This window comes from Ursus maritimus, unplaced genomic scaffold, assembly GCF_017311325.1.
Source record: "Ursus maritimus isolate PB19 unplaced genomic scaffold, ASM1731132v1 scaffold_6, whole genome shotgun sequence".
In the NCBI taxonomy this organism is placed as follows: Eukaryota; Metazoa; Chordata; class Mammalia; order Carnivora; family Ursidae; genus Ursus; species Ursus maritimus.
Window position 1 is genome coordinate 30338074 of NW_024426774.1, and position 26148 is coordinate 30364221.

At 45.7% G+C, this 26148-nt stretch overlaps 1 protein-coding gene across 2 annotated transcripts in view; it reads left to right on the top strand.

Annotated features, from left to right (window-relative positions):
• GALM (galactose mutarotase) overlaps nt 1-26148 on the top strand; it is a 110037-nt gene that overhangs the window by 81697 nt on the left and 2192 nt on the right. For both annotated transcript variants that reach the window (XM_040623129.1, XM_008700214.2), the window contains exon 5: nt 25640-25781. In XM_040623129.1, coding sequence (XP_040479063.1) covers nt 25640-25781 — 142 coding nt within the window. The remainder of the gene's footprint in view (nt 1-25639; nt 25782-26148) is intronic.

Genomic DNA, 26148 nt, shown 5'->3' on the forward strand with positions numbered 1-26148 from the left:
TTCATGTTCTCTGTTGGCCTGCCAAATTGCCTATAATTACCATGATTAGTCATTTATGTTGGTTAAGGTTGGGTAACCATATAATTAAACACCGAAGCCAGGACCCTTTGAGAGGGAAAGGGGATGCTATCAATAATTAAGCCGGGCAACAGGGCAGTTCTAAACAAACCGGGTCAGATGGCCGTCCTAGCCGAGCCGTAGACGGCAAGAGTTCTCTGCTAAAACATAAATCAGGTACTTAGCACCTCAGCAGAGCTCAGTTTACCTGAGCATTACCTCACCGGTGCAGGACACCGACAGAACACAGCGTGGTTTTTGATGGAGGAGGAATGGTTGTACCCTGGGGAAGACAAATGCATGTGTCACCTCTGAGACACAGGTGGGGGGACGGGGTAGCATGGGGAGTCCAAAGTATCAAAAGGGAAGGTGAGGTGTTACCAAACTCAAACCTTCTGGCTGTGTGTGTGTGTGTGCACGCGCGTGCTCCTAGGTTAACTGGACTGAGGTCATCTTGGTTATTATTATTTGTGATCAAAACTACCTTGGTTCAAATAGGCAAATCCATAGAGATAGAAAGTAGATTAGGAGGTTGCCAGGGGCTGGGGACATAGGGGAATGGAGAGCGACAATGGGTACAAGTTTTTTTTTTGGAGGGGGTGATGAAAAGATTCTGGAATTAGATAATGGTGATGGTTGTACGACCTGTAAATATACTAAACACTACTGAACTGTGCACTTTAAAAGGGTGAATTTTGTGGTATGTGGATTATATCTCAATTAAAAACAAGAAAAAAAGAAACAAACAAACTTGGCTCCTGCGTTGTCTCCAGGATTAAGTGGTGCAGGTTTGTACTAGACTGCAGGTGCCCTGCCATCTGCCTCCAGGGGACAGATGGATGACAGCAAGGTGGCCGGCAGGGGTGCTGTTATTCGTGGCAGCTTATAGAATTCACTTGAGGTCATTACCCCAAAGCAGTAGATAAATATTCTTCCTAGGGTTTCATTAAAATCAGAGCTGAGGTAAGTGTAGAAGCTTCGCCAAAGAAAACCAAAGTAAACAAAAGTAGAGGATGAAGGGAAAGAAGAGCAGAAATCCAGAACCACACAAACGCTTTTGCGTTAGGTCCCCTTCCCCCCCGGGAAGAAGGGCTGCCACGTGCTGCCCCTTGGCTGGCCAGGGTCTCCTGCCTGTGTCTGACAGCGACTTAGAGGTGTTAGGTCAGAGCCCCGTTGTCGGAGCACTAACATCCCGTGTTCGCTCCCTTAAGTGTCCGTTCAGAGCTCCAGCCTTCCATCGGCCCATCTGCTGGCAGCTCCGTGTGGAAGGTCAGGAAGTCTTGTCCCCCCTTCCCACCCCCTGAAGGGGTGCTACCACTTTGCTGGTGTCCTTGGCTAATAAAGAGCTTAGAATGACAGAATATGAGCAATTTGAAGCCAAGGGCACCATCATAATCAAATAATCAAGTTTTACATCACCACTAATAAGATGTATTGTGTCCTCCTATGATGTACTGAAAAAGTGCATCATCTCTGTCGTGTTCTGTCGGAAATGCCTAACTCCGTTCCATCCAGGAGAAGGCATCACGTGGACCCAGTTGAGGGACAGTCTACAAAATCATGAACCAGTACAGTCCTCTTCAGGACGGTCAATGTCATGAAAGACAAAGCAACACTGAATGGTCACAGAAGGGACTAAGGAGATAAGGACAGCTAAATGCAATGGGAGATCCGGGACTGGATCCTGAGCCAGAAAGAGGACCTTAGTGGGAACACTGGTGAAATTCTAGTGAAGCGTGTAGTTAGTAGTATCGAACCAATGTGAATTTCTTAGCTGTGATCATTGTACCATGGTTATCTATGATGTTAACATTGGGGAAAGGAGAGGTGTACAGAGATGTACTTTTTTTTTTTTTTAAAGATTTTATTTTTAAGAAAGCTCTACCCCCAACGTGGGGCTCAGACTCACAACCCTGAGATCAGAAGTTGCATGTTTTACTGACTGAGCCAGCCAGGCGCCCCCACAGATGTACTATTTTTGTAACCTCGCTGAAGTCTAAAATTATTTCGAATTAAAAAAAATTTTTTAAAAACCCAGGGCTCCAAGTAAGACATTATTTTAATTTTCCTGGACACCTGCCTTACTTTATAGGTAAGGGCTTTTGATTTATTTTGGCGTCTTTAAAATAATGGGGTTGTGTTTATGGCCACTCGTTCAAAATTTTTATGAGGAAAATGGAAAGATTGTGAGCCCGCATACTAAGTGGCAACTTCCGTGAACAGCAGGAATTAGGAACCCATAAATATAGGGACTACAAAGCTAATTAGAATAATAATGAGAAATCAAGATAAATGGATTAAAAATTTTTGCATCACAGTTTTCCTCGCTCCAGGGCTGAGTTTAAAGTCTTTTGCGTTTGTCTTGGTAACATGTGTCATCTTCTGATATTTACATGACTCAGTGTGGGGGTGAGTAAGCTGGCCCGTCTTGTCCTAGATGCCGCAGGCTGGCGTTAGAACTCTGTGTTGTGAACTGCAAGGGAAAAATGGTGGCGGCTGCTGTTTTGTGACTGATAAGGAAGAAAATGAATTCAGTAGCTTCCCGGTGGACGTGATGAAATTAGTGCGTATTTATTTGTGTATATTTATAAAATCTCATGCTGTCCTGTTGCGTTTTGATCAGATGAAAATCACAAAAATGCATAATTCATGCCGTGTAAAGATTAATTGTCACGATGGTAAGAGAGAACTGTGGCAAAGCACCAGAGAGCTTAACGTGTAATCTCACAGGTTGCGGAAAACTCATGCTCAGCTCAGGTCTGCACCGTGAATGGTTTTAGGATCAAATTCTAGACTTTGTACTAATTTTGAACACCTGTGAAGTTGAATAAGGCTGTAAGGGCTCTGGACCCTGGGAGGCAAGAGCCCTGCGCTCTGCTGTTAACTTGCTAGGCAACCTTCAGTGTATGTGTAATGCTTTAACATTTAACTTCCCTACGCCCTCATTTCCTTTTCTGCAAATGGGAGGGATGTTGAACGCAATCCGATTTTATGGACCAGTAAATTTTCTTTACAAAATAATTTGAGAGACTTACAATGCGGTTGCCCAACTTTTCATTTAGCCAAGTTAGAAAGTGATCATAAATATAGGGCTATTAAAACTAATGAGAATGTATATATATTATATTTCAATTTTAAAAAATAATTTAAACTAACCAGGGTAATAATGAGGAACAGAAATAAATAGGCTAGTGGTGCCTGGCTGGTTCAGTCCGTAGAGCATGTGACTCTCAATCTTGAGATCATGATTTCAAGTCCCATGTTGGGCGTGGAGCCTGGGGGGGGGGGGTTGTAGAAATAGACTATATTTATTTTTTTAAAACCCAAGCTGCTATTTATAATCACCATCTTTTCATAAAAGAAAATATTTTAACACCACAAAAGTGGGGAAATTTTAATCTTGGAGTAAAGAACAACACTTTAAATTGAATTCATCTTGCTTTTCAAAGAAATGTGATAGATTATCCAAATATATCTCCGTTTTCTGTGGACCAGTAAAAATGTTGTCGTGGACTCATGCTTGTGAACCAGTAATTGGCCTGAAAGATCACTTATAGCTCTTACATTCTGTGATTCCACGAGGCTGTTAATATAACATCTTACTGCTATTTTTCTCCCGCCCTTCAAATCCATTAGAACTCTGGCATGAAAGTCAGTTGCAACAACTTCAGACCACATACAAAACTCCGTCAGTCTCTTTTACCTACCCAGACATTAGCCAGTCCTACAGAAGTTAATGTCTGTTTGCCCAGTGACACTTCAACTGAAATTATAGGGTTGTTTCTTCTTCCCCTTTGTCAGAAATTTGTGAGAAACAAGTGAATTGTATGTTTCCTTCGGAACTGCCTGCAAAAATGCGTAGCCACTTCTACTCTGCACTTCCCGGAGGGAAGAATTAACATGTCTGACCCTCTTTCAGCCAAGAACAAATCTCCGGGAGCCCAGATTTCATCAGATTCTTAACACTGACCAAAAGCCCATGAACGTGTGGCTTAATTCTGAGACCAGTCCAAAGTCATTTGGTCATTTGGAAATGCCTCCCCTCTGCTGCTGGGCTCGCCAGGAGTCGACAGTCTAGTGGAGGAGTCAGCCAGAATATTATCCATTAACCTGGAAAATGTCAGAATAGGTGGAACTCAGAGACCTGCTTTAGAGGAAAAGCGCTCCCAGATGGAGGAGATGCGAGTTAAATAAAACCTGAAAGGGAAGGTGGAGATTTGCCAGGCAACCAGGGGAAAGGTGTTTTAGATAGAGATGAACAGGGAAAAGGGAGTGCAGGAATGGCAGAACTATCCCCAGGAAAGTGCTGGGCTTCTGAAGCATTTGGGGTTTTCGGTGGTAGAAAACCAATGGGCCCAGAGGGGTTGGCTGGGGCCATGTCAGATCTGCACCAGACTCTGCTATGGCTGCAATCCTGGGTGACTCGGGATGGCCCTGGATGACCCTAGGCTAGTCTGGAGTTCAAGGCTGATCTGCACAGGGCAGACTCACAGGTGTACCTGAGTCCAGTCTTAAAGTTCCGGATATTCAGCCAGAAGTGGACTGAACCACAAGGCCACTTCCTTGAGACGTGGTACAAGAAACCCGTTAGACCAGCCATACTCGGTTAAGAGTTCTGGGGATTGATATGCAGTATCTAGAGATTGTGGTTGTGCCGAATTGAGAAAAAGGAAGATACTGTTTATTTGTGAGGTGAGGTGAAGGTTTACGGTAATAATAGCTAATATTTCAGAGAGGACTTTATAAATGATAATCCACACCAGAATCCTATAAGGTAGGTTCTGTTAATTTTTCTTCTTTAACAGATAGGGAACCTGGAGCCTGAGAAGTGTCAGTAACTTGGGCTCACCCAAGTTAACAAGTGGTGGGAAGCTGGGATTCAGACCTAGGAAAACTGGTGTTCAAACTCAGGCTCTCCACTGGACCCTTACTCCGCAGACCCTACCATGTGGTTAGATGTCGAGAAGGGTTCTGGGATGGGGAGGTGGGGTAGGAGGGGAAAGGAAAGTAATTTCTTGATGACGCGGATAGCCAAGATCACCATGTAGTCATGACGTGGGAAGTTAAGCTAGAAAAAAAAAAACGACATTTGTCAGTTCTCCTTTCTTTTCTACCTTTTATAGAAGTTGTACAGCTTCTGTTTTCCTCCCTTTATTTTGACTTTTCTGCAAAGAAAACAGGAAACCAGTTATATTGGAAAGGGGAGGAAAAAAAGAAGGACCAAGATGGAAGGCTAGGAGGCTTTCCTGAGACTAAAGAGCATGAATAGAAGTGCCTGGCCGCGTTAGACTGACCAGGAAGGGAATGTGGAAAAGGAACACCACCAGAAGTGACCAGTTTAACGCTCAGAGTTATTCTCCGTGCCCCTCAGTAACCTCGGAGGTCATTGTGCTGTTGCAACGTACGCAGTGCCTTGTCTGGTGACGCGTCCCTTGTCCTGCTGCTCTTGGTCCCCTCCTCTGCCAGCGCCGGTCGCGAGCAGGCTGTTGTTGTAGAGCCGCTGTCTTCCACTAGGCACGCTGGGCACCTCTGTGGAAGGTGGTGGGAAGTTCACCAACGTAGTGGAAGAACAGCTTCACCACGTACCTGGGGAGCTTTCTGTCACCTGGAAGATTCACTTACAATGAGATGCCTCCTTTAACCAGCAGGGTGCTGGGCAGTGAGTTCATTCTAGACCCTTCGGCTCTCCCTGGCTTTCCGTGGGGCTGCTGCTGCCTGGTCTCGGGGAAGCCCTGCAGAGGTTGGCGGGCCATGTTGGTCTCCTTGTGTGGGAATGGCTTTTCCTCTACCACCATCCCCCATCCTCTGCTTTCCACCCCAAATCCTTATTTGTGTTTGGGGGTTTTTTTAGATTTCTCATTTTAGGGTCATAAAGATCCTCATTATTTTTACTTGGAGCTCCCAGAGAGAAAAGTGTCCCTTACCGTCATTGTACCAAAAAAGAAACCGAGAACTCCTTACCTGCACCCAATATCCCAAGAAGAGACAGCTGCGAAACCTATCTGAAAGGGTGGCTCCGCAGGAGAATTTGTGGTGGATTCGGAGGAAGCTCGGGGCAACACTGCAACCATGAGGACTTTTATCAGATCATTCTTTGAATTCTGTGCGGGTTTGTCCCAAATGCTTCATCTGACAAATTGCAATTTCTGTAGCTTCATTTAGCCAGCCTTCTCTTGACTCTCTGCCAAGGCCCCCAGGCTTGCTTCGAAGCTCGAGTCTTTCCGCGGTACAAAGATGTTTAGTAGTCCCAGGCCCCTGCCTTCTGTGACTATTAATTTATACTTATGTTTGTTTTTCAACTCCTTCTTTTTATTTGCCCTTCAGAAAAACTATTTCTGAGGGAAATGCTGACACAGATCTAAACTTTGCGGGTGTTTTTCACCTTGGTCGTAGATATTCAGTAAATAATTTTTCAGGTGAAGGGAAAACCCACTGTCATGAGAAAGTAGCACCTCTTATTGTACAGTAGCTGTCATACTGTGGCCAAGGTACTCAGTAAAAAGGGACCTTCCCCCTGTGTCTATCTGGGGGAGGGACACAGCCTTGGCCTCCATTTTGCCTGTCGCAGGTGTACCGAGTGGGCGTGATCACACAGAAAGGAAAGGGTTGCGCTGGCACACGGTTTGAGGGAGCCAAAGCAGGCACGTATCATGAAATCCCCTTGTCTTAAACTCATAGCCCCCGTTTGGACCTCTACCCCAGGCAGCGCGCCCAGACCTCTGGCAGCCTCGGGCTCCTGTTCTGCTCCCGCCTTTCTTCCTGTTGGCCATGTGGGGAGCATATAAAATGTCTTCAGCCCTTTCAGATAGTAAAACACAGAAGATAACAGCCTGTATCACGTGGCTTCTTCGTTCTCCCCCTTTCTCTGTGATATTAAAAAGCTATCCTTTTCCCAAACCTCAGTGGAAAAGCCTCAGCTAGTGTGGGGGTAGCAGAAGCCTTCAAAGGGGCCCATTCAAATAATTTACTCTCACACACACACACACACACACACACACACACACTCTTTCCCCCTAGAAATTTCTGCCATTTTGTCATTCCTGGAGGCTTCCAGGCAAACGCAGGCAAACAATACCCTTTGTGTGTTAGGCTGCAAGACTCCAGCATCTTTGCTTTTTTTTCCCCCGGGGTGGTGGGGGGGAGAAGAAAATGTGTTGAATAAAAGAATAGAATCCATCACCTTGCTTCCGAAGCTCCTGCTCTGGGTGTCGTTCTGTGCGCTCTGGAGTTGGCAGGGGTGCTGGGTCACGTGGCCCTTGCTCGCAGGTGTCTCCTGCTCCACGGCTGCACCACCGGAAGGCCTCTCTGCAGGGCCACGAGCTTGGTTCACCTGGAGACCAAGAGCAGCGTCTGCAGCTAAGCTGTCAGGCTGGGTTTGCATCTCAGCAGTTAGTTTAGCTTTGCTTCTTCTGAGCAGTTCTCTTCCCTACTTTAAAAAAAAAAAAAAAATTGCAGCCCATAAAGCATTTGCCACTACTTAGGATGGGCTCATCCTCTGACCGGGGCATCTTTGGATCCTCTTGAGTGTATGTGTGTGTGTTGTTTTCAGGGCTGTCCCTGTAGTTTCCCAAAAGTGCAACTCCCAGGAGCTGTTTGTCAGGAAGGACCAGTGTATGATCGGTGTCCACAGAGAGAGAACATTCCAGCGCCAGATCCCTGTGCAGCCATATCAGGGGCATTTAGCTTCGGGACCTGAGTCGAGTTGTTCTGTCCAGTGGCAACAAGGGGAAATCGGTCCCTGGAGCCCTGCTCAGGTACAAAGCCAGCTCAATGTGAGCAGGTGAGAAAATTCAGGGCTTCGGTTTCCCCGGGGATTAATTCATTCCCAGGGTTGTAAACATTGCACGTCCCCCTTTCGCTTTACAGAACTGTGAGACTTGGAGGCCGTGTGGGCAACCTGCCCAGCAAGATATTATCATGTACACAACATTGTGCAGAACCGAGCACGTGTCTTTAGACGCATTTGCAGCAGACAGCTTTTTTTTTCTTTTAATTTTGCTGTTCTTTACTTGCAGTCATAGATGAGGAATTAAGAAAGCAAAAAATGAATGCTTTGACTAGGTTTTTGCCTCTTAAAGTAACGTTAGTAAAATTCTATCTTATTCTTTTCCTTGAGAAAAGATACCTTTTATTTTTATAGAAATCTACACAACCCACTCTGTCCCCCAGCCCATCTGTGTTCACTTGCTGTTCTTGCCGCTCTCGGTTTTTGAAAGCGCCTTCTAAAATTACATGAAAGCAACCCCATTTTGACAAAATTAGAATTCTGGTATGAAAGGCTTATCATGAGGCTGTGGAGAAAGGCCCAGCAAAAACCTTTGTATTTTATTTCACCCTCTCTGGGCTCAACCTACAATTCAGTCAATTTTATAATTACTTCCCTAGGGCAAGTCTAGTCTCTGCCCTGGAGAAATAACAAATTCCGAAGTCATCTCCCGGTTCAAAGATGGTGCAAATGAAAACTGTTTTGATCTACGTGTTTTAATCATTCTGGAGCTTCTTACAGGAAATTCCCTGGGACTTTATATGATTCTAAAATGTTGGACATGATACGAGTTTCAAACCTACATCAGCATCCATCCTCTTTCTTTGCATCCCGCTCCCCCCCCCCCAGTATTGTTAGTCATCAGGTGCTGCCGATTTTTTAAACTAAGAATGTATCTTTTTCGGAGAAGTTTTAGGTTCACAGCAAAATTGAGCAGAAGGTACCGAGATGTCCCGTATACCTCATGCCCCCACATATGCACAGTCCCCCCTGCTTTCCAACACCCCCACCAGAGTGGAGCACTTATTACAACTGATGAACCTACACTGACATATCATCACCCAAAGTCCATAGTTTATGTGAGGGTTCGCTCTTGGACAAATGTACGACGACACGTATCCATCATTATGATAGCACACGGAGCTTTCACTAACCTAAAAATCCTCTGGACATAATATTAGTTTCAACCATGCATCAATACACTTCCTCTTTCCTTTTGAGTCTCCCTCCCCCCCAATATTGTTAATCATCAAGTCCTGCTGATTTTTAACTCCTAAGTATTTCTCGAATCTGTCTCCTCAGTGTGCATTAATTATATGGTTCTATTTCCATCGTCACTATCCTGGTTAGGCTGTCTTTTCTTGTCTAGATCGCTGCCTGGCTTATATTATGAGTTTCACATATTGGGATCAGTGAAGGAACAAATGAATCTGGAAAATAGCTTTCTAACTGGGGGGGGGGAATCTCTTTAGATCTAGACTCCATCTGGTTACTAAAGTTATCTATCTAAAATGCAAATCTTACCTCGATACCCTACAGTTTAAAAACCTTTAGATGGCTCCCAGACCACACACCAGCTGCCTCCCAGACCCGTCTCCCAGCATGCCTCACTCATACCCCACACACCTGCCACCCACAGGGACTACCCAACTCCCCCTTCTCCGTTGCATAAACCCCTACTCTTCAAGGCTATTATTTCGCCTTAGAAATCTTTTCCCCACTTCCTGGAAACAATAGATTCTTTGTTGTTCAAGAGTTTGTGTAATGACAGAAACTGTTTAGAGCTTACCCTGTGCCCAGAGCTCACCTTTCTTCTCTTCCCCTCCACAAGTCTGCCTGAGATGACCTCGCAGGACTTAGTTACCGGTTGGAAGTAGGGAGCTGGAAGGCAGCTTCAGGCTTGGTCTCTTCGGCTTAAAGCTAGAAAACTATGCTAAACAGAAAAATGAAACCCAGTAAGAGCCATGCTGTACATTCTAGGGACAAGTACTCCTTCCTTTCCCTACACTCAGCCTCTCTCCACTCTTCTCCCTTCTTGACATTTGTTTTCAACAGACCATATGAACACAACAGTGCAGGATAACCGGGATTCAGAAAGCCTGGGCACAGGTCTCCCTTCTACTTCCCACCAGCCATGTGCTCCTGCCACCCAGGAAAACTCGCTGGGCCTCATAACCTAATCTGCTAACTCTCATCAGATGGGGTTCCATCAGTTGAACTCTGTCAGTTGAACTCTGAAATCCTGTCCGTTTCTAACCCTGATTCAGAGATTCCATGGAATCTCTAACCCAGATATTCATAACCACGATCCATACATGTATGTCTGGGAAGATGATAAGAGATCTTCAGGGGCTTCATGGGCCCCCAGAATTCTGTGTAAAGCCCTGTATGAGCTGATCACATCATCTTGGTCCACTGAGGGTTTGTCTTTTTTTGGGGGGGAGGGCGGTCGTCTGGTCTCTCTTCCTTTCTCAAGGTAATGATAGTTTATGGTCATCGTACTACGTAGTATTATATATATAAGATAGCCATTGTTTTGGAGATGAGCAACAGTGTGTTTTCCTTTTGGTAATCTTCAGGGTGGCTTTACAATTTTTTTGCTAATTCATCACCAATTGATCTTCTGAAGGGAGCTAGAAGACTAGCTAGAAGAGGAAGGCAGCACCTCCCAGAAGGAAAGTAACTTCTCCAAGGTTCCCTCTGGAGGAGCAACAGCTGCCAGGGGTGGGGGTTGGATGGCCAGCTTCTCTTTTTCTGCTCGATCAGATGAATGCAGTTGCCCTTCTGTGTCCACCAGCCCTTGGTGTAGTAAGACTCCCGGCCTGGCCATCAGGATGGGAGCAGGCAGGCACGCTGGGGCCTCACTGTAAGTGGAACGCCAGAGCATGGTGTCCTGGTCGTCACCTTCAGCTCGGCAGTTCTGGAGACAGGCACCTCTAGCTGCGGGTCTGCTCCCCAAGTTTCTTCTTTTTTCCATTCTCCATCACCGGCCGACACCAGGCACCTGCTATGTGCCAGGTACTATGCCAGCCCCAGGGAAGCAATGTTGAACAAAACAGATCTGCCCCACCTGCGTGCAGAACACACTGCCGTGCATATAGCACACGTCCTGTGCTTGAGGAACGGAGACTAGTGTTATTAAAGGAAGGATTCGAATAACACTAAAAAAGTGAAACTCATGATATTGGTACTTACGAAATGTTAGTTACCTGGAGCTGTTTCTGCTATGACAGGTCGCTCCTAGACAGTTCGAGGAAATTCACGACAGAAACTCTTAAGGACTTCTCCTGGTAGCAATAATACTCTCCAAATGGGTGCATTACTGAATCCTTCTCTATAAAAGGGCCCCAAGAACAGTTTTATGAGGCCCCAGAATAAGTCCCAAAGCAGTCCTCGTGTTCCCTGATAGAAAACACATCACTGCTACAAGACTGGCGAACATGAGCCAGCATGGTGGAAATTTGGCAGGAAGAAAGCTCAGAAATTAGCACTTGGCCAGGCATTATGTAACTCCTATGAAAATTTCAGGCTAACGACAAGTGCATTTGCCAGAAGAGATGTTACTTGCTAGAGCTCTGACTACCACGCGTGGAGAGCCCGTGTTTAACGCCCACTCTCCCCACCCTGGGTCTGGACAGGGGCTGGCTCCAGCTCATTCCTTCAAGGTCACCCCATTCTGAAGGAGCTGAGATGTAACTGTGGGCTTTGCACCATGGGCCTGAGGCTGATTCACACAAGTACTCAGAGCAGACATATTCAGTTCAACGAACATTTATGGAGCACCTGCTGATTGCTACCTGCTTCCTGAGGCGCTGGCCATGGAAAGATGATTGAACGCTAGCTCTGCTCTTGAGAAGCTCACAGGAAGTGAAGTATCTAATGTGGTCAGGACAGTAGAAGAGGTAATGCCCATGGGGCTAGGGAGCCCAGAGATAAGGGTAGGAGGAGGCTTGCTCAAGATCACCCTGGGCTGCAAGAAGTTTCTTAGTGTCTGTGAGCATCTAGCAGCAAGGAGAGACTTTTGCGAAAGCACCTCCGATATTTAAGGTGCAAGAAAAGCTTACACGAAAGGCACCAAGGGAGATGGTCAGAGGTAGAAGGCAGAGAAAAGAAAAGGTGACCGGAAGTCTTGGAGTGACCAACAGCATCAGTACTCCAGAGTACTCTCCCTGCGGAGGCCTGGGGAGAGCGTGCGGGCTGTAGTGGCCGTTCCTGCTGACCTCGTGTCACAGAGTGCTGAGGGTAGAAGCCAGGCTCCGGCCACTGGAGAAGTCACTGAAAGTGAGGAAGGAGAGTCAGGGAGCAGAGGCCATGAGGAGTTCCCAACCAAGCAACTTTCTTGAACACAAAGTCTCAGGCCCCACCTCGGAGATCCTGGTTCCTTTGCTTTGGTGTGGGGCCGGGGAGTCCTTTCATCTGTAAGCCCCCCACTGAGCTAGCTGCGACCACTGGTGGTGACTATGCTTTCAGAAACCCGGGAAAGGAAGAAGACAGGGCGCCTCCATGAGGCGGAGATGCAGCGCCAAGGAAGAGGTTTCTTCAGGGGAGAGGAGCCGATGAGGGGCAAGTAAAATGTTTGTCGGAGGGTTTCAGGTGGGGATGGAGACCAGGAATCCGTGGTGGCCTCAGTCTCGGTTTCCTCCTGATTGTCTCGGGAGCTTCAAGTCAGGAGCAGAGACGGTGGACCGTGGGATGTTCCGAAGCTGGAGTTTTGTCAGGAAGGAAGGAGGATGTGAGGCAGGTCGCTAAGACTGTTACCAACCAAAGCGGCTCAGGTCAGAGACACTGGGCCCAGGCACATGGCAAAGGACACGAGGGGCCTGATGGATTCGCTGGCGGGGGAACCTGGAGACCAGGTCTATCAGGAACGCCCCTGTGGGAAGTCCGCGGACAGACAGTGGGCACACTTTCCACTGGCAGCAAATCCCTGGGTGCCATCTGAAGCCACAAACCCAAAGCTTCGGCAGAGGGAAGGGGAAAAACTGCAGCAGAGACAAGCTTTGAGGTTGTGTGATCTATGAAAATTTATAGAAATGTTACCTCAAAAAAAAAAAAAAAAAGTGGGCCCAACTGTGAAGTGTAAAATTGCCTTCTCACCTGAAAACAATGTGGAACTGGGTTTAGCACTTTATGCTTCAGATGACATGTAATATCCAGAAACAATACCCTCCCCCCATTGCCAGTCAAAGTAAAATCAGAAAATGCTCAGTGAGGAGAAAAAAAAAAAAGAAAGAAAAAAGAAAAAGAAAGAAAACAGCAGTAGAATAAAGCCACAAACCCAAAGCTTCGGCAGAGGGAAGGGGAAAAACTGCAGCAGAGACAAGCTTTGAGGTTGTGTGATCTATGAAAATTTATAGAAATGTTACCTCAAAAAAAAAAAAAAAAATCCCAGGGTGCTTTACTTGCCAACCACTGGAATGAAGACAAATTCCCACCCAGGGTGTTACTTTTAATTATCATTCTCTTTATGTTGTTTCTTAAAATAATAACAGGCATTCTAGAGATGATATACCAAGATGGCTTAATTAGGTGTCAGATGAGTACCTGTGCCCAGGAGCCCCATTACCGCCGGCTTCCTTATGCAAATTGACTGACTTCTGAACCTGACTAGATAAAGCCACAGACAGAATTGGAGCAGCTGGGCTGGAAGCACAGCTGGGCCGTCCCCATGGAGACCAGACTCCCGCGGCAAGGCGCTCTTCCCGCTGCCCCAGCATTCCTCCCCACCCCCACCCCCTTTTTTTTTACTGAGATGAATGCACGACACATCTGAGCCTGGGTCTACCTTAGATGAGCTCCACGTCAGTGCGTACACGGATCATCTGGGGAGCTTGTTAATGTGCAGATCCTGACTCTGGTCTGAGGGAGCAGGGCCTCTGGGTCTGGTTTCTAGAAAGCCCCAGGTGGTGGTCCTAGGCCACCCTTTCTCTAGCCACCTAAAAAGCTCTGAAAAGCTCTGTCCGGCCTCAAGTTTGTTTCTTTTTCCTTTTTTGGGCACCTGTCCCTCCCCCAACAACCCTGCTGTCCTCTTGCTGCCCCTGAGCTCCCCTCCCTCCTTCAACTCTTCATTCTCCCATTCCTGGGCCTCTCTATAGGCCATTATACAAAGAGCTGCTCTCCGCCAATGGCCTCCCTAAATAAGACAAGCTAACAATTTGATTTAATAAAGTGAGAGGAGGGAAATAACTGGATATCCCATTGTGTCCCTAAAGGGAACAACCTGCATCATTATTTTTATCATGTGGGCCAGTGGATCTACAGTCTTGGAAGGTCACAGGCGGGAAAGTGAATCCCAGACTGTAGGCTCCGTGGGCACTCAGGGTGGTCCCTGTCCAACCTGGGCCAGCACGTCAGAGAGGCCTTCCTGAAACTGAGCTGGGATCTGTCTAGAGCCAGCCCCATTTTGCCTACTTCTTGGCTCAAGGCCTTAGAAGATAGTTGTCCTGTTGCCCCCAAGTCATTTCTTCTTCCAGGAAGAGCTGTTCTTCCTCTGCTGTGAGTTGGCCATTCTGGTCACTGTCCTGTGATTCGGCTTCTGTATGTCTAGGCCTCTCCGTCTGGGATGCCTGCACTGCAAAGCGTTATCAAGAACTGTTACCACCTCGTTGCACTCTTGATGTGACTCCCGTGGAACTTACTGCCAACCACATCCTTAAAGTCATTTTCGCACAGGCTGTGGCTCACTACATCTCCCTAGTCAGCAATAACTGTGGTAATTAGACTCAACGTTTACGAGAAGCGGTATAACGTGATAGCTACGAATGCTGCTCTGGAGCCCGACTGCCTAGGTGTGAAGCACTTAGAAGAACCGCGTCATTGTTAGCTATCGCCATCATGATGGTCATCGTCCCCCCCATGCTAAGCACTTCGCCCATCGTAACTTCTAATCCCCATGGCAACTTCATGGGATAGGGGCTATGTTGTCCCAATTTTACAAGGAAGGAGATGGAACCTCCGAAGATTATTTTTCGTGCCCAGGGTTAGAGTTACAATGTCATGTGAGGCAGTGTCCTTTGCTTTTTGGTTTTTGGCTCTTTTGGACACACGTTCGGGACTGTATCTGTTGCCATTATTCACAAATTTCATCCTGTAGCCAGTGCTTTACCCCCACTTCGCAGTTTTTTGGATGCCTGGTTCTGTTATCCCAAGCGAATCTGCCTCCTAGCGTCATGCTGTCTGTCCTAGCTTGAGAAAAATACCTTCCCTATCTTCATCTCGATCATCCGCAGATCGGAGACCACGTGACAACTGCCTGCAGGTTCTGCTCACTGAAGCCCAGGTGCTCCATCTCCCAAAGCTCCCCGAAGGCTTTGCGACCCTTCAGAGAAGAGGGGGAAGCCTGGGGATGATTTGCATTTGAGCAGATCTGTATTTGGCTCCTGGTGAGCATGGCCATCTCGCCTTCCAGGACTCCATTCCATTCCAGAGTTCTTCCCAGGGCAGAGGGCAGCTCCTAAATTCAGCTTGTGAAGTTGACCCTCCAGGCAGGGCCAGTTGCAAAGACCTAATCGAATGCAGGTCTGCAGAACACACATACCAGGGAGGATGCTGACCACATCCTGCAGATAGTGAGACCCAGGAGGCTGGCTCTGCATTTCAAGGCTCCCTTCCTGCTGACTCCACAGGCCTTCATTGTCCCAGATAAACGATAGGAGGCTGAGCAGTCCTGGTGGTTGATATTTCCGTGTAGGGGGAGCGTGGGGCCCCAGTCTCTGGAAGAGAGACTGGGGTGTGCTTTGAAAAAAGTGTAGGTTTATTTGGAGCTATTTGCAAGAAAGGGGAGCACTGATGGAGATCAGAGGGGCTAGGTCTCCCACATAAAGCCATTTCTTGGTGCTACCACTGTGCCAGTTGACCAGAAAGACAGGACTGATCTCTTCCCTCTCCCCTCTACTGGTTCTATTCTCTGACCCCGGGCCATTAATGCAGTTTGGCTCTCTTCAGTTACCACCTTTCTTGGCCTCTGTGAACCATGACTGTGGTTCTTGGAGGAGAGCAGGAAGCCATGGGTCTACCATGAGCCTGGGCTCCCTAATTACGCCACTGTCGCTGGAGCCTGCCCAAGCTACTGTGAAGCGGCGGAACAAGCATGCAGGAAAATGTTTCTGCCCCAACACGTTCCCCGTTTGAAATCATCAAGCAAACGCCGAACACTATCTCTCTGTGTGGTCAGGCAGAAGGGCTGTCCCTCTCCTGCTGGAGCCGTGAGGGACTGAGCCCGGTGGATCCAGGAGGATTTGGGGAAGGCAGTCTTGGTTCTCACAGATCAACATCTGGCCCTAGCAGTGCCCCTGCTCTTGGGCACTGGGTGTCCCAGGATGCCATGAAAAGTGATGGGGACAGGTGAAGGCGCTTCTGCTGGAAATGGAAAATGCCTCTGACCTTAGCGAGTCCTTGGTATGACGTTGAATGCTTAAATGCTGATTTTGACACATCATCAGGAAAACAAAGTAGTTAAAGCATGGACTCAAACCCTGACTGCCTCGGTTTTAAATCCATCTCTGTGACATTGGAGCATTTATTTAGCTTCTGCAAACTTCATGTGTAAGGTAAAGGTAATCACTGGACCTGCCTGATTGGTCACGAAGATTAAATGAGATATTACATGTAAGGTGCGTAAAACAGCTCCTGGCATTTCATAAGAGCTTTGTAAGGATTAACTACTATTGTTACCATGTTCATCACCATCACCACCATGTCTGAGTGTTGAGTACGTACCAGCCGCTGAGCTAAGCACATACACGCGTTAGCTCACTCAACTACCCTTTCAAAGAGGTGTGATGCTTCAGTTATGCCCCAGTCGAGGAAACGGACATCTGGAGAGGTGAATTAAGCTGCACCGAGCGAAGCAGGTGAGCAATTGGGGAAGTCAGGATTTGCAGCCAAGTCTCCCTAACTCCAGAGTCCATGCTGTCATCACCCCTGGCCACGTTCCGCACAAGCGGCTGTGTTACAGAGTACTTCCTGCCGCCGGGTAGGATGCAGGGCGCGTTACGTGCCTTACCCTGTTTAATGTTCATAATCCCATGAAGTAGAGACTCTTCCTACCCCCGGTTTACAGATGAGGAAAGCAGGGCTCAGAGAAGCGAAGCAGCCTCCACACATTTTTACAGCACAGCATTTACATCCAGGCTGCCTGCCTCTTAAACTCCATTCTAAGATCTATTGAGTTTGACTGTCAAGCAAGGGAGCAAAATGCTGCTCCTGGGAGGCTGATAACAGTCACTGGTGACCTCGACTCCTCACAGCCGCTGGCGCCCAGGGGGACACAGTTTGCCTGATCAGCCCCATTTTCTGAGCTGTCGTTAGGGGCAATTTCCACTGTCCAATGCTTCACTTTCCTGCAATTTCTGTAAGTTGTTGATTTGCTCAGATTAAGACAAGCTCCTGTGTGTTTCACATATTGTTGTACGTCCTGCAAGAATAGGGAGGAATCGTAGAGAGTCCAGAAGGAGGCCCCGATGTATTGTGCAAAGCCTTCGCCTCGTTTCTATAGGAGGAATCTGCCAGTAGACTCCCAGACTGCCTTTCTTGACCAAACACCCGAGATTCCGTGACTGCAACATTCCAGATGTGCATTTTCGTATCAGGTCATGAGAGGGCGACTTGCTTGGTGCTGAGTAGTAGTGGTCTAGGTGGAACACATTCACCGGCCTGGAAGTCAGGGATTCTTAACCAGTCATGGATGGCTGGTCTTCAGAGGTTCTGAGAACATTCTTTACATTTGTATGCATTTTTCTAGAGAGCGCCCATAACTTTTACAATATTCTCAAGGGAGTATATTTGAGGACTCAAAAACTACAGTTCTAGATTTAAAAATCACTAAAGAAGGAAGCTTCAAAAAACAAACCAAAAAACCCTGAATCCTTTTTTAATGAAAATGGCAATGCTCCCTGGAAGCAAAATGTACCTTCCTTTTGCATCAATGATTTATGCTATAATGAATAACTGTACTCTTTGTTCTCTCTGTCTCTATTCTCTATTTCTGGAGTGTGTGTGTGTGTGTGTGTGTGTGTGTGTGTAACAGAAAGACAGAGCACTATGTGTCAGGTACTCCCTAGAGATAGGACTTCCTTCATATCATTCTCTCGGTTAAACCTCACAATATCTGTTTTAGGTAGACACCAATATTAGCTCTGTTTTATAAATAAAGAAACTGAATCTTATAGAGGCATAGAAACTTACCCAAGGTCAGTTAGTAAGTCTTTCTAAATCCTAAGATGTCTTACATAGATTTACATTGAAATATAGGATGAATCATAGAAAATAATTTTCAAATAATATACTCAATTTTTAAAATATTTCTTTTTTTATATATTTCTTTTTTTAAGGGAGAAAAAAAAATTGTTGGAAAAAATTTCTCCTTTCACCCAAATTTTTCTGGAAAGTCTATGCCAGATTTTCTTTTCTCTCTTTTTTTTCTCTTTTCCCAAAATATTTTTTAATTGTTATTATACATAAGACTTTGCTGAGGACTGTCCGGTGGGACTCTGATTTTATGGCTGCACTTGTGTTACTGGGTTGTGTGAAGATGAGAGAGAAAGGGGACCTGCCGGGAAGGGGCTAAAAATGAATGAATGTGGAGATACAGTGACTCTTGCAGTGACCATCTGTTCATCTTCTCATTGAGTCAGGCACTAGGGCCACCAGGCAGAGGAAGGAACTATTTCTGATGATGAGAAATTAAAAGCATTAAATTAAAATTCACCCCAGGTGAATTTTCTCAGTCAGACACGGAGATAGTGTTCATGCCCAGATGTTACAAAAAACCATTTCACTGGAGTCAGTGTTTGATCAGAAGTTCAAAGGACTAATTCACCTTCTACTCCATTTCTTAAGTCGTTTGCCCCCCAAATTAAGTCAGAGCTGGGAGTCTCTAGGATATGTGTGATACAAATGTATCTTGCCTGCACTCTACACACAACTTCGCAGGGGACAGGAGTCCATTCCTATGCTGGTTCCGTCCTGCACCCTATCCACTGAGCCAGTCCCGACTTATCCTTCAAGAGAAGGCTCCTGTCACCATGTCTGGAAAGCCTTTCCTGACCCCACAGCTGCTTCTCTCTGCTGCACGAGAGCCCCCTGGATGCCACTCTCGCTGCCTTTGTCACACTCTCCTCTCAGCGTTAATTTATTTATCTGTCTCCTTCACTAGAGTCTAGGCTCTCTGAGGTCAGTTTCATGCCTGGTACATAAAAGCTACTCAAAAATGCCTGAACTAACTACTTGGTATTTGTTTTTTTCCCCACCCAAAAGTAATTTCGCATTCTTAAGGTAGAACCACTTCAAGATACTTCTGACTATGTAATAAAGGGAGGGGCAGAGTGCACTAACCTCCTGTCGAGACTAGTCAAATTTTCACCAAGAGGTGAAAACATCCGAAGGCAATATACTAGTTATCTATTGCTATATAATAAATTACTCCACACTTCACGTATTATTTTCATTGTTCCTGTGGCCAGGAATTTAGACAGTGCATAGCTTGTGTCTGCATGTGATGTCTGGGGCTCATTTACTCGCATGCTTGCTACTGGCTAGGAGCCTAGCTGAGGCTATCAGCCAGAACACCCCGCAGATGGCCTTTCAATGTGACTTGAGCTTCCTTACAAGATGGCGGCTGGCTTCCAAGGGCAAATATCCTGAAGAGCAGGGGCCCAGCCCAAACCACTCTGTATTTATAACTTGACCTCAGAAATCACATAGCATCATTTGTGCCGTATTCTATTGGTCGAGGTAGTTATAAGGGTCCTTCCCAGTTTACGGTAGGGAACAAAGATGCCACCTATCAGTCAAGGAGTGTCCACATCACATTGTAAGTAGAGCCTGTGGAATGGGATACATACCGGTGTGGCCATCTTTGAAAAGTAAAATCTGCCACAAGCAGTCATGGGGAAAAGGCCGAAGTCTGTATAATAGAATTCATATAAGAACCCCTTAGTGAGGTAAGAGATATGAATGGAGGCAGATGGATTTCATGAAGGCAGTGAGTTTTTCCTTTGCTGCCAGAAGGCAGGTAATTATAATTGTCAGGAATGCAAATAGGAAAAGGAAGATTTAACACCTTGTGAGAGATCTGGAATGTTAGAGTCCTCTTTCCAATTAATAGGTCTACATCATCTTGCAAGGATGGGGCAGCTGTAGTTGCCAGAGTGACACATCTATTGAGGTCGTCTATAGACATCAGCTCATTCCTGGCTCACTGTCATTCCAACACCACTCTTGTCATAGTCCCTAATTATTGCATTATCCACATGGATGATACTTACCTCTCAGCTTCTTGACATCCTCCCTTCCAATGATCTTGTCCCCCAACCTTCTCAGTTACTCAAACCCATGGTCATTGGGTCATACCCTTGACTTCGTCATCACCTCTTACTGTAGCCATCTATAATGCCTTTTTAAGATGTCTGTTTCAGCCCCAATAATTCTTTGATGCCACACAAACCTACAGTCCCTTCATCCTACCATCCTTTCACTGCCCCTTGCCTGCTCACGAGCTCGCTCCCCACCTATTTGAATCAGAAGTCCATCATCAGATTCACCCCTTTGCCTGTGCTCTCCACTCCCTCACCCCCCTTCTGTGTATTCTCCTAACAAACCCAACCCACCTACCCTCCACAGCTGCCCCCACACAGGGACTGGTGTCACTCTAAATTTATGACAGGAACCTCAGGTGAATCTGAGTGGGGCCAGCAGTCAGGCTTTCCCTGCCATGGGGACGTAGAAACGCCAGACCGGGCTGCTCACCTGCCCCCGAGCTGTAAGCCCGTACCTCCGGGTCAGAGCCCACCACCTGCCAGGCAGGATGGCACTGCTGCTCAGAGCTCAGTGCATGGCCAGCCAAACTTCGGAGCATGAAGAAAGCCCCTTCAGAAAACAGCTTCTCTTTGCCGACACCCTAGCTTTCTGGTGGCTTCAAAACCGAAGTCTGGTGATGTGACATCCTCTCTGGGGGCACCCTTTCCATCTCCGCCTCATTTTCTGTACACTCAGCGTTGCTGAGAGAGCTATTTTGACATCTTCTATTCTTAGCACCAAAGCACAAAGTCACATATGCAGATAGACCAAAATTAGAAGAACGGCACATTGATTTTCCAAATTCTTTGAAAAAGCAAGAACACTTGGAGGGTTGAGGGTGGAAGGGGTTGTAACCAAGCCACTCCAGGGTGAGGAGCCTGGAGACTTTAGCATTATGGAGATGTGTCACCTTGGGCAAGTCCCTGTAGCTGGGGACCTCCCAGTCTTATCATCCACAAAGTGAGGGGACTGGATGAGGTAATTCCTAAAGCCCTTTCTAGATCTTTCATTCTGACTTTGGCACAGGATGTAACAACATTCACAGTGGTCCCTGTTTTTGCTGCCTCTACTTCATTCATTCATTCATCAATTTTTCAATCAAGTAAAGGCTTGCTTCATGCTCATAGAGTACAAAGATAAAAAGGACACAACCGCTGCCCTCTAGGAGCTTGATATAATCCTATAATTATGCCTAATGTGATGAATGTCTTGAAGAAAGTATGTTCCAAGTATGATAGGAACAAAGTAGAAAAGGAGAGCAGTTCTAGCTGTGGAGGCTCCAGTCCTTCACAGAGGAAGCGGCATTGCAGAGTAAGTCTTCTCCAACAACTTCGCCAGGGTGTGGTGGAGGCAGGCACGGAGAGGACATTCCAGTTACGAGACAGGCCAAAGACCCAGTGAATCTGGGGGACAAATTCCAAATTCTCCATATGCCCCCTGATTAAGAACATGTGTCAGCCTGAGGCTGGAAAACGGAGATTGGAACCCTCTCTCTTTTTTTCTTATTTGGCAAAAATCTCATTTTGGAATTATCCCAAATTTCTCATTTTTAAGTCAGGGCTTCTCTGCCATTCTGAAGTCTTACCCCCTCTAGGCTCTCCTTTGTGGTACATATGTTATCCTGAAATTTGGCCTGTTTATTTATGCCACCCTCCTGAAACCATTTATCATTTATCAGATATTTCCATGTAATGTGTAAGGCAGCAAATAATAGCTTCATTTGACAAAGAGAAAAGTTAACGTATACATTGATTTGTAGATTGCTCAGTATCAGATAAACAGACCTGAAATATACCCTGGCTCCCTCGTTCATGAAAATGCCATGACTTTCTTCTTACCTTCAAGTCAAGAGAAATAAATAATCTTGACTGACTTGTGCAGAATTACATTGGGACTGTCATAAAGGTTAAATTTTGAGTCAAGCATGACTTTAAGGAACTAAGTATTGTGAGTACCATATAAAGTTAGGGAAGAAAGCATAACATAAATTAATACTCAGAATATGGGTTGGTAAGTGGCACCTGGGTGGCTCAGTCGCTAAGCATCTGCCTTCAGCTCAGGTCATGATCCCAGGGTCCTGGGATCGAGCCCCACATTGTGCTCCCTGCTCAGTGGGAAGCCTCCTTCTTCCTCTCCCACTCCCCTTGCTTGTGTTCCCTCTCTCCCTGTCTCTCTCTCTACCAAATAAATAAAATCTTAAAAAAAAAAAAAAAAAAGAATGTGGGTTGGTAAGACTAAAATCTTCTTGAGCCCATGAAAACAGCTACTGCTTTTTCCCAGACTAATTGTTTCATAAGGAAACATTTTACCTTTTTAAAAATCAGTGTGGTCACCCAGACTTCACAAGACAGTAGCACCCAGGCGGGTCATTACCATCCAGGATTTGGCCTTTGGCCTGAGGGACCCAAAAACTTCAACTATTCATTCTCCCAGAACTAATCAGGGTTTAGAGGGCTGACTCTGAACTCGGAGGTGGATGTTTATGAAGCAAGCCCTTTATATTGTGTCTCTAGCACCATCTACTGGGAAACAAAAGTGCCTTTATTAGGATTCTTAACAGTTGAAAGCATCAGAAACCCCAAGTCAGGTAGCAAAGAGAAGGGAGAAAGGGTGAGAAAGGAAAAGCTTAGCAGATTCTAAGAAACAGAGGATTAAGTATATTATATTGAAGTTACTTATATATAGATGTAACCACTAAGACAGAATTATAAACTTTTGAAGTGATAAGACACACATACATAGACCATATAGTAAAAGCTTTTAAAATTAAGCAACAACAAAAATTCATAAACACAGAAAGCACACCACAAAATGTAATGACAGAACTAAGAATACTTAGAACATACATATGTCATTGTCATGCCATAAAATGCCTCTATTAAAGTCTCTCAGACTGAATCACAAAGCAAAATCCATCAGAATGCTGTGTACAACCAAGTCATACAGATGGGTTAAAAATATGAGATTTCAAAGCAAACCAAGCAAATGAAAGCCAAAGTGGCAGGAGTCTCAATCTTAATATCAGTAAAGGCTGATTTCAGGACAGGAAGCATTAAATTACATAAAGGAAGCACCTTGTAATGATAAAGGATGCAATTTAAAATGAGAGTTCACCATATCTGAGACCATAAAGAAAACCTCAAGGTCGTTTCACAAAATAGGAGTAATACAGCCAATACTGACCTAGAAATGTTTTAACTCTTAATAATTCTTGGATCAAAAGGGAATTCAAACCCCAAAACTAGAAACACCTAGTTATGTGTAAATAAGTAAATAATATGTCGTAATTATATATAATGGAAATATATACATAATACATGTTGGAATATATAATAAATGGAAATATGATGTTATAATTACATATAACGGAAATTCCTATATATGATATAAAGCCTATCGCTCAGAACATTGTAGCACTAAATACTCCTATTAATCCCCAAAAGTGAAAATAATTAGGCATCTAATGCAAGATATTTGAAAAATAACAAAATAAACCCAAGGGCTACTTCACTGGAGGGGATAAAGTAGATAAAGCATCAGCTAACCTATTCAGTGCACAAATTTAGAAATGAGCCCAGGCCAATAACCACAGACAGATGAAATCGAAAGGATCATCGGTTACTGTCTTCCTCGACTCTACACATAAATGAGAGTAATATAGATGGAATGCATATGTTTCCAGAAAAATATAAATTTGCAATTACGATGCCAGAAAAAAATTTTAAGTTGACAGATTATTAGAGAAAAAATAGAAATACGAGTGCATATCTGTCCAATGAAATACATAGGAGTAAATTTAGCAACAAGCTCCAAGACAAATTGAATAAAAAGATCAAGGTGGAAACAGGCTCTATGTTTGTGTGTGTGTACGTGGTGGGTCTGCACTTACACGTTTGGATATCGTCGTCTCTGGAAGGAAGCGTGAGGAAGAAGCAGCAGCGGTTGCTTCTGTTGAAGGAAATTGGATCTGTAGGGAAAAAAGATGAGAGAGACTGTTTTAATTATATACTATTTTGTACCTTTTACATTTGTTACCTTTTAAATTGGTTACATGTGGGCACCTGGGTGGCCCAGTCAGTTGAGCGTCTGCCTTTGGCTCAGGTCGTGATCCCAGGGTCCCAGGATCGAGCCCTCAATCGGGCTCCCTGCTCAGCGGGGAGTCTGCCTCTCCCTCTGACCCTTGCCCCTCTTGTGCTCTCTCTCAAATAAATAAAATCTTTTTAAAATAAATAAATAAATAGATTACATGAGGAAATATTACCCATTCAAAAATCCTTTTTCTTACAAGCAGAACCAAGGCAAAGGAAATAGATGGTTCTAAAGGATGTTTTCAAAAAGAATGTTACTTAATTTTTCCTAAAGCTGACTCTGGTAAGAGAAGGATTGTTCTGTGTGCTTCTCTAACTCCCTTGGTTGAACAGTGGACACTGGATGCTAGGATGGTATTGGCCAGGCCTCCGTGTCCCCCTTGGGTGCTTTGGACCCCAGGCGTCCTCGCAGCTCTGTGTGAATTCACAGACTCCAGTCCTCACATACCAGGAAGACCATGTTTCTGAAGAGTACCTCCGAGTTTAAGAAAAGGATGCCCTCTTTTGCCCAAAGATAGGAGATTTGTGTTTCCTCCTAGTATTTAAGAGCACACAGAAGCAGAACTAAATGTTTTGAACAGCTAAAGCTGGTTCTCCTTTTACTTGTTTAAATCTTTTAGTGGATGGGGCGCCTGGGTGGCACAGCGGTTAAAGCGTCTGCCTTCGGCTCAGGGCGTGATCCCGGCGTTCCGGGTTCGAGCCCCACGTCAGGCTCCTCCTCTATGAGCCTGCTTCTTCCTCTCCCACTCCCCCTGCTTGTGTTCCCTCTCTCGCTGGCTGTCTCTATCTCTGTCGAATAAATAAATAAAAAATCTTAAAAAAAAAAAAATAAAAAATAAATCTTTTAGTGGTAAGGGACAAGTTCCTGATTTTTCTTAGCCTCCTAAGGCTTCAGACCCACTTTGCATGCTACCTCTCTCTCTTCTAAAAATAGCAGAGAAACCAAGTTCCTACAACATCTTCATCTGACCACATGAAAGCCAAGAGTAGTTCTAACCCCCAAAGAGTATGTTATCTGACTGGCATTTGTATTCACCTTCAAATATGTGATACTATTCTAGGACAAAGGCGGCTTTTAAAGAAACTAAACTGGGCTTGCAGGTATGCAGTAAGTCACAGGAATAAAAGGCCCAGCGTAAGGAATGTAGTCGGGGGTATTGGGGTATTGTGATAGTGCCGGCTGGTGGCAGACGGCTGCCCTCAGGGCGAGCACAGCATCATGTAGAGAGAAGCTGAATCACTACGTTGCACACCTGAGACTAATGCAATATTGTGTGTTAACTATGCTCACATTTTTAAAAATTTTTAAATAAAGACAGAAACTAAACTGGATCACGGAGTAAGGCTCTGAAATAGAGTCCCTCTCCTCTTTCAAGAAAGCCTGGCCAGAGTACCTCAGCCCGCTGCCTTTTTATCTCCCTCTTCCCACCAGGAGAAGTTGCTCCAGTGCGAGCAACTGCCTTTGACCTGAGGAAGCCAGTCGAGCTTGGAAAACACCTGCAGGAGTTCCATATCAATGGCTTTGACCACAATTTCTGTCTGAAGGGATCTAAAGAGAAACGCTTTTGTGCACGGTAGGTCCTTTCCACTTCCTGTCTCTGTGGGGAAGAAGAGATTCCACGTCTTCTGTGAGGAGCCTTTTCTCTGGCCCTATCAGTAGCATTTACGATGCCGCAGGGACCAAATACCACATCCCCCGTCTTTTCAGAGCTCCTGTTCCACAGAGCAGCTCCTCGGAACTTCTCTCCCCTCCCCCCACTGGGCCACGAGCCCTGTGCTCCCACCTGGCATCCTGTCTCTCTCTGCTCCCTCGCTCCCCATCTGTGCCTGTTCTTTAAGGCCCCCTTTCTTAGAAGCCCTAATTCCTCCTGACTGAAGTCACCTCTGCTTTCCTTGAACTTCTGGAGCCCCTTGTACTCTGTTCATTTGTGATTCGTGCCC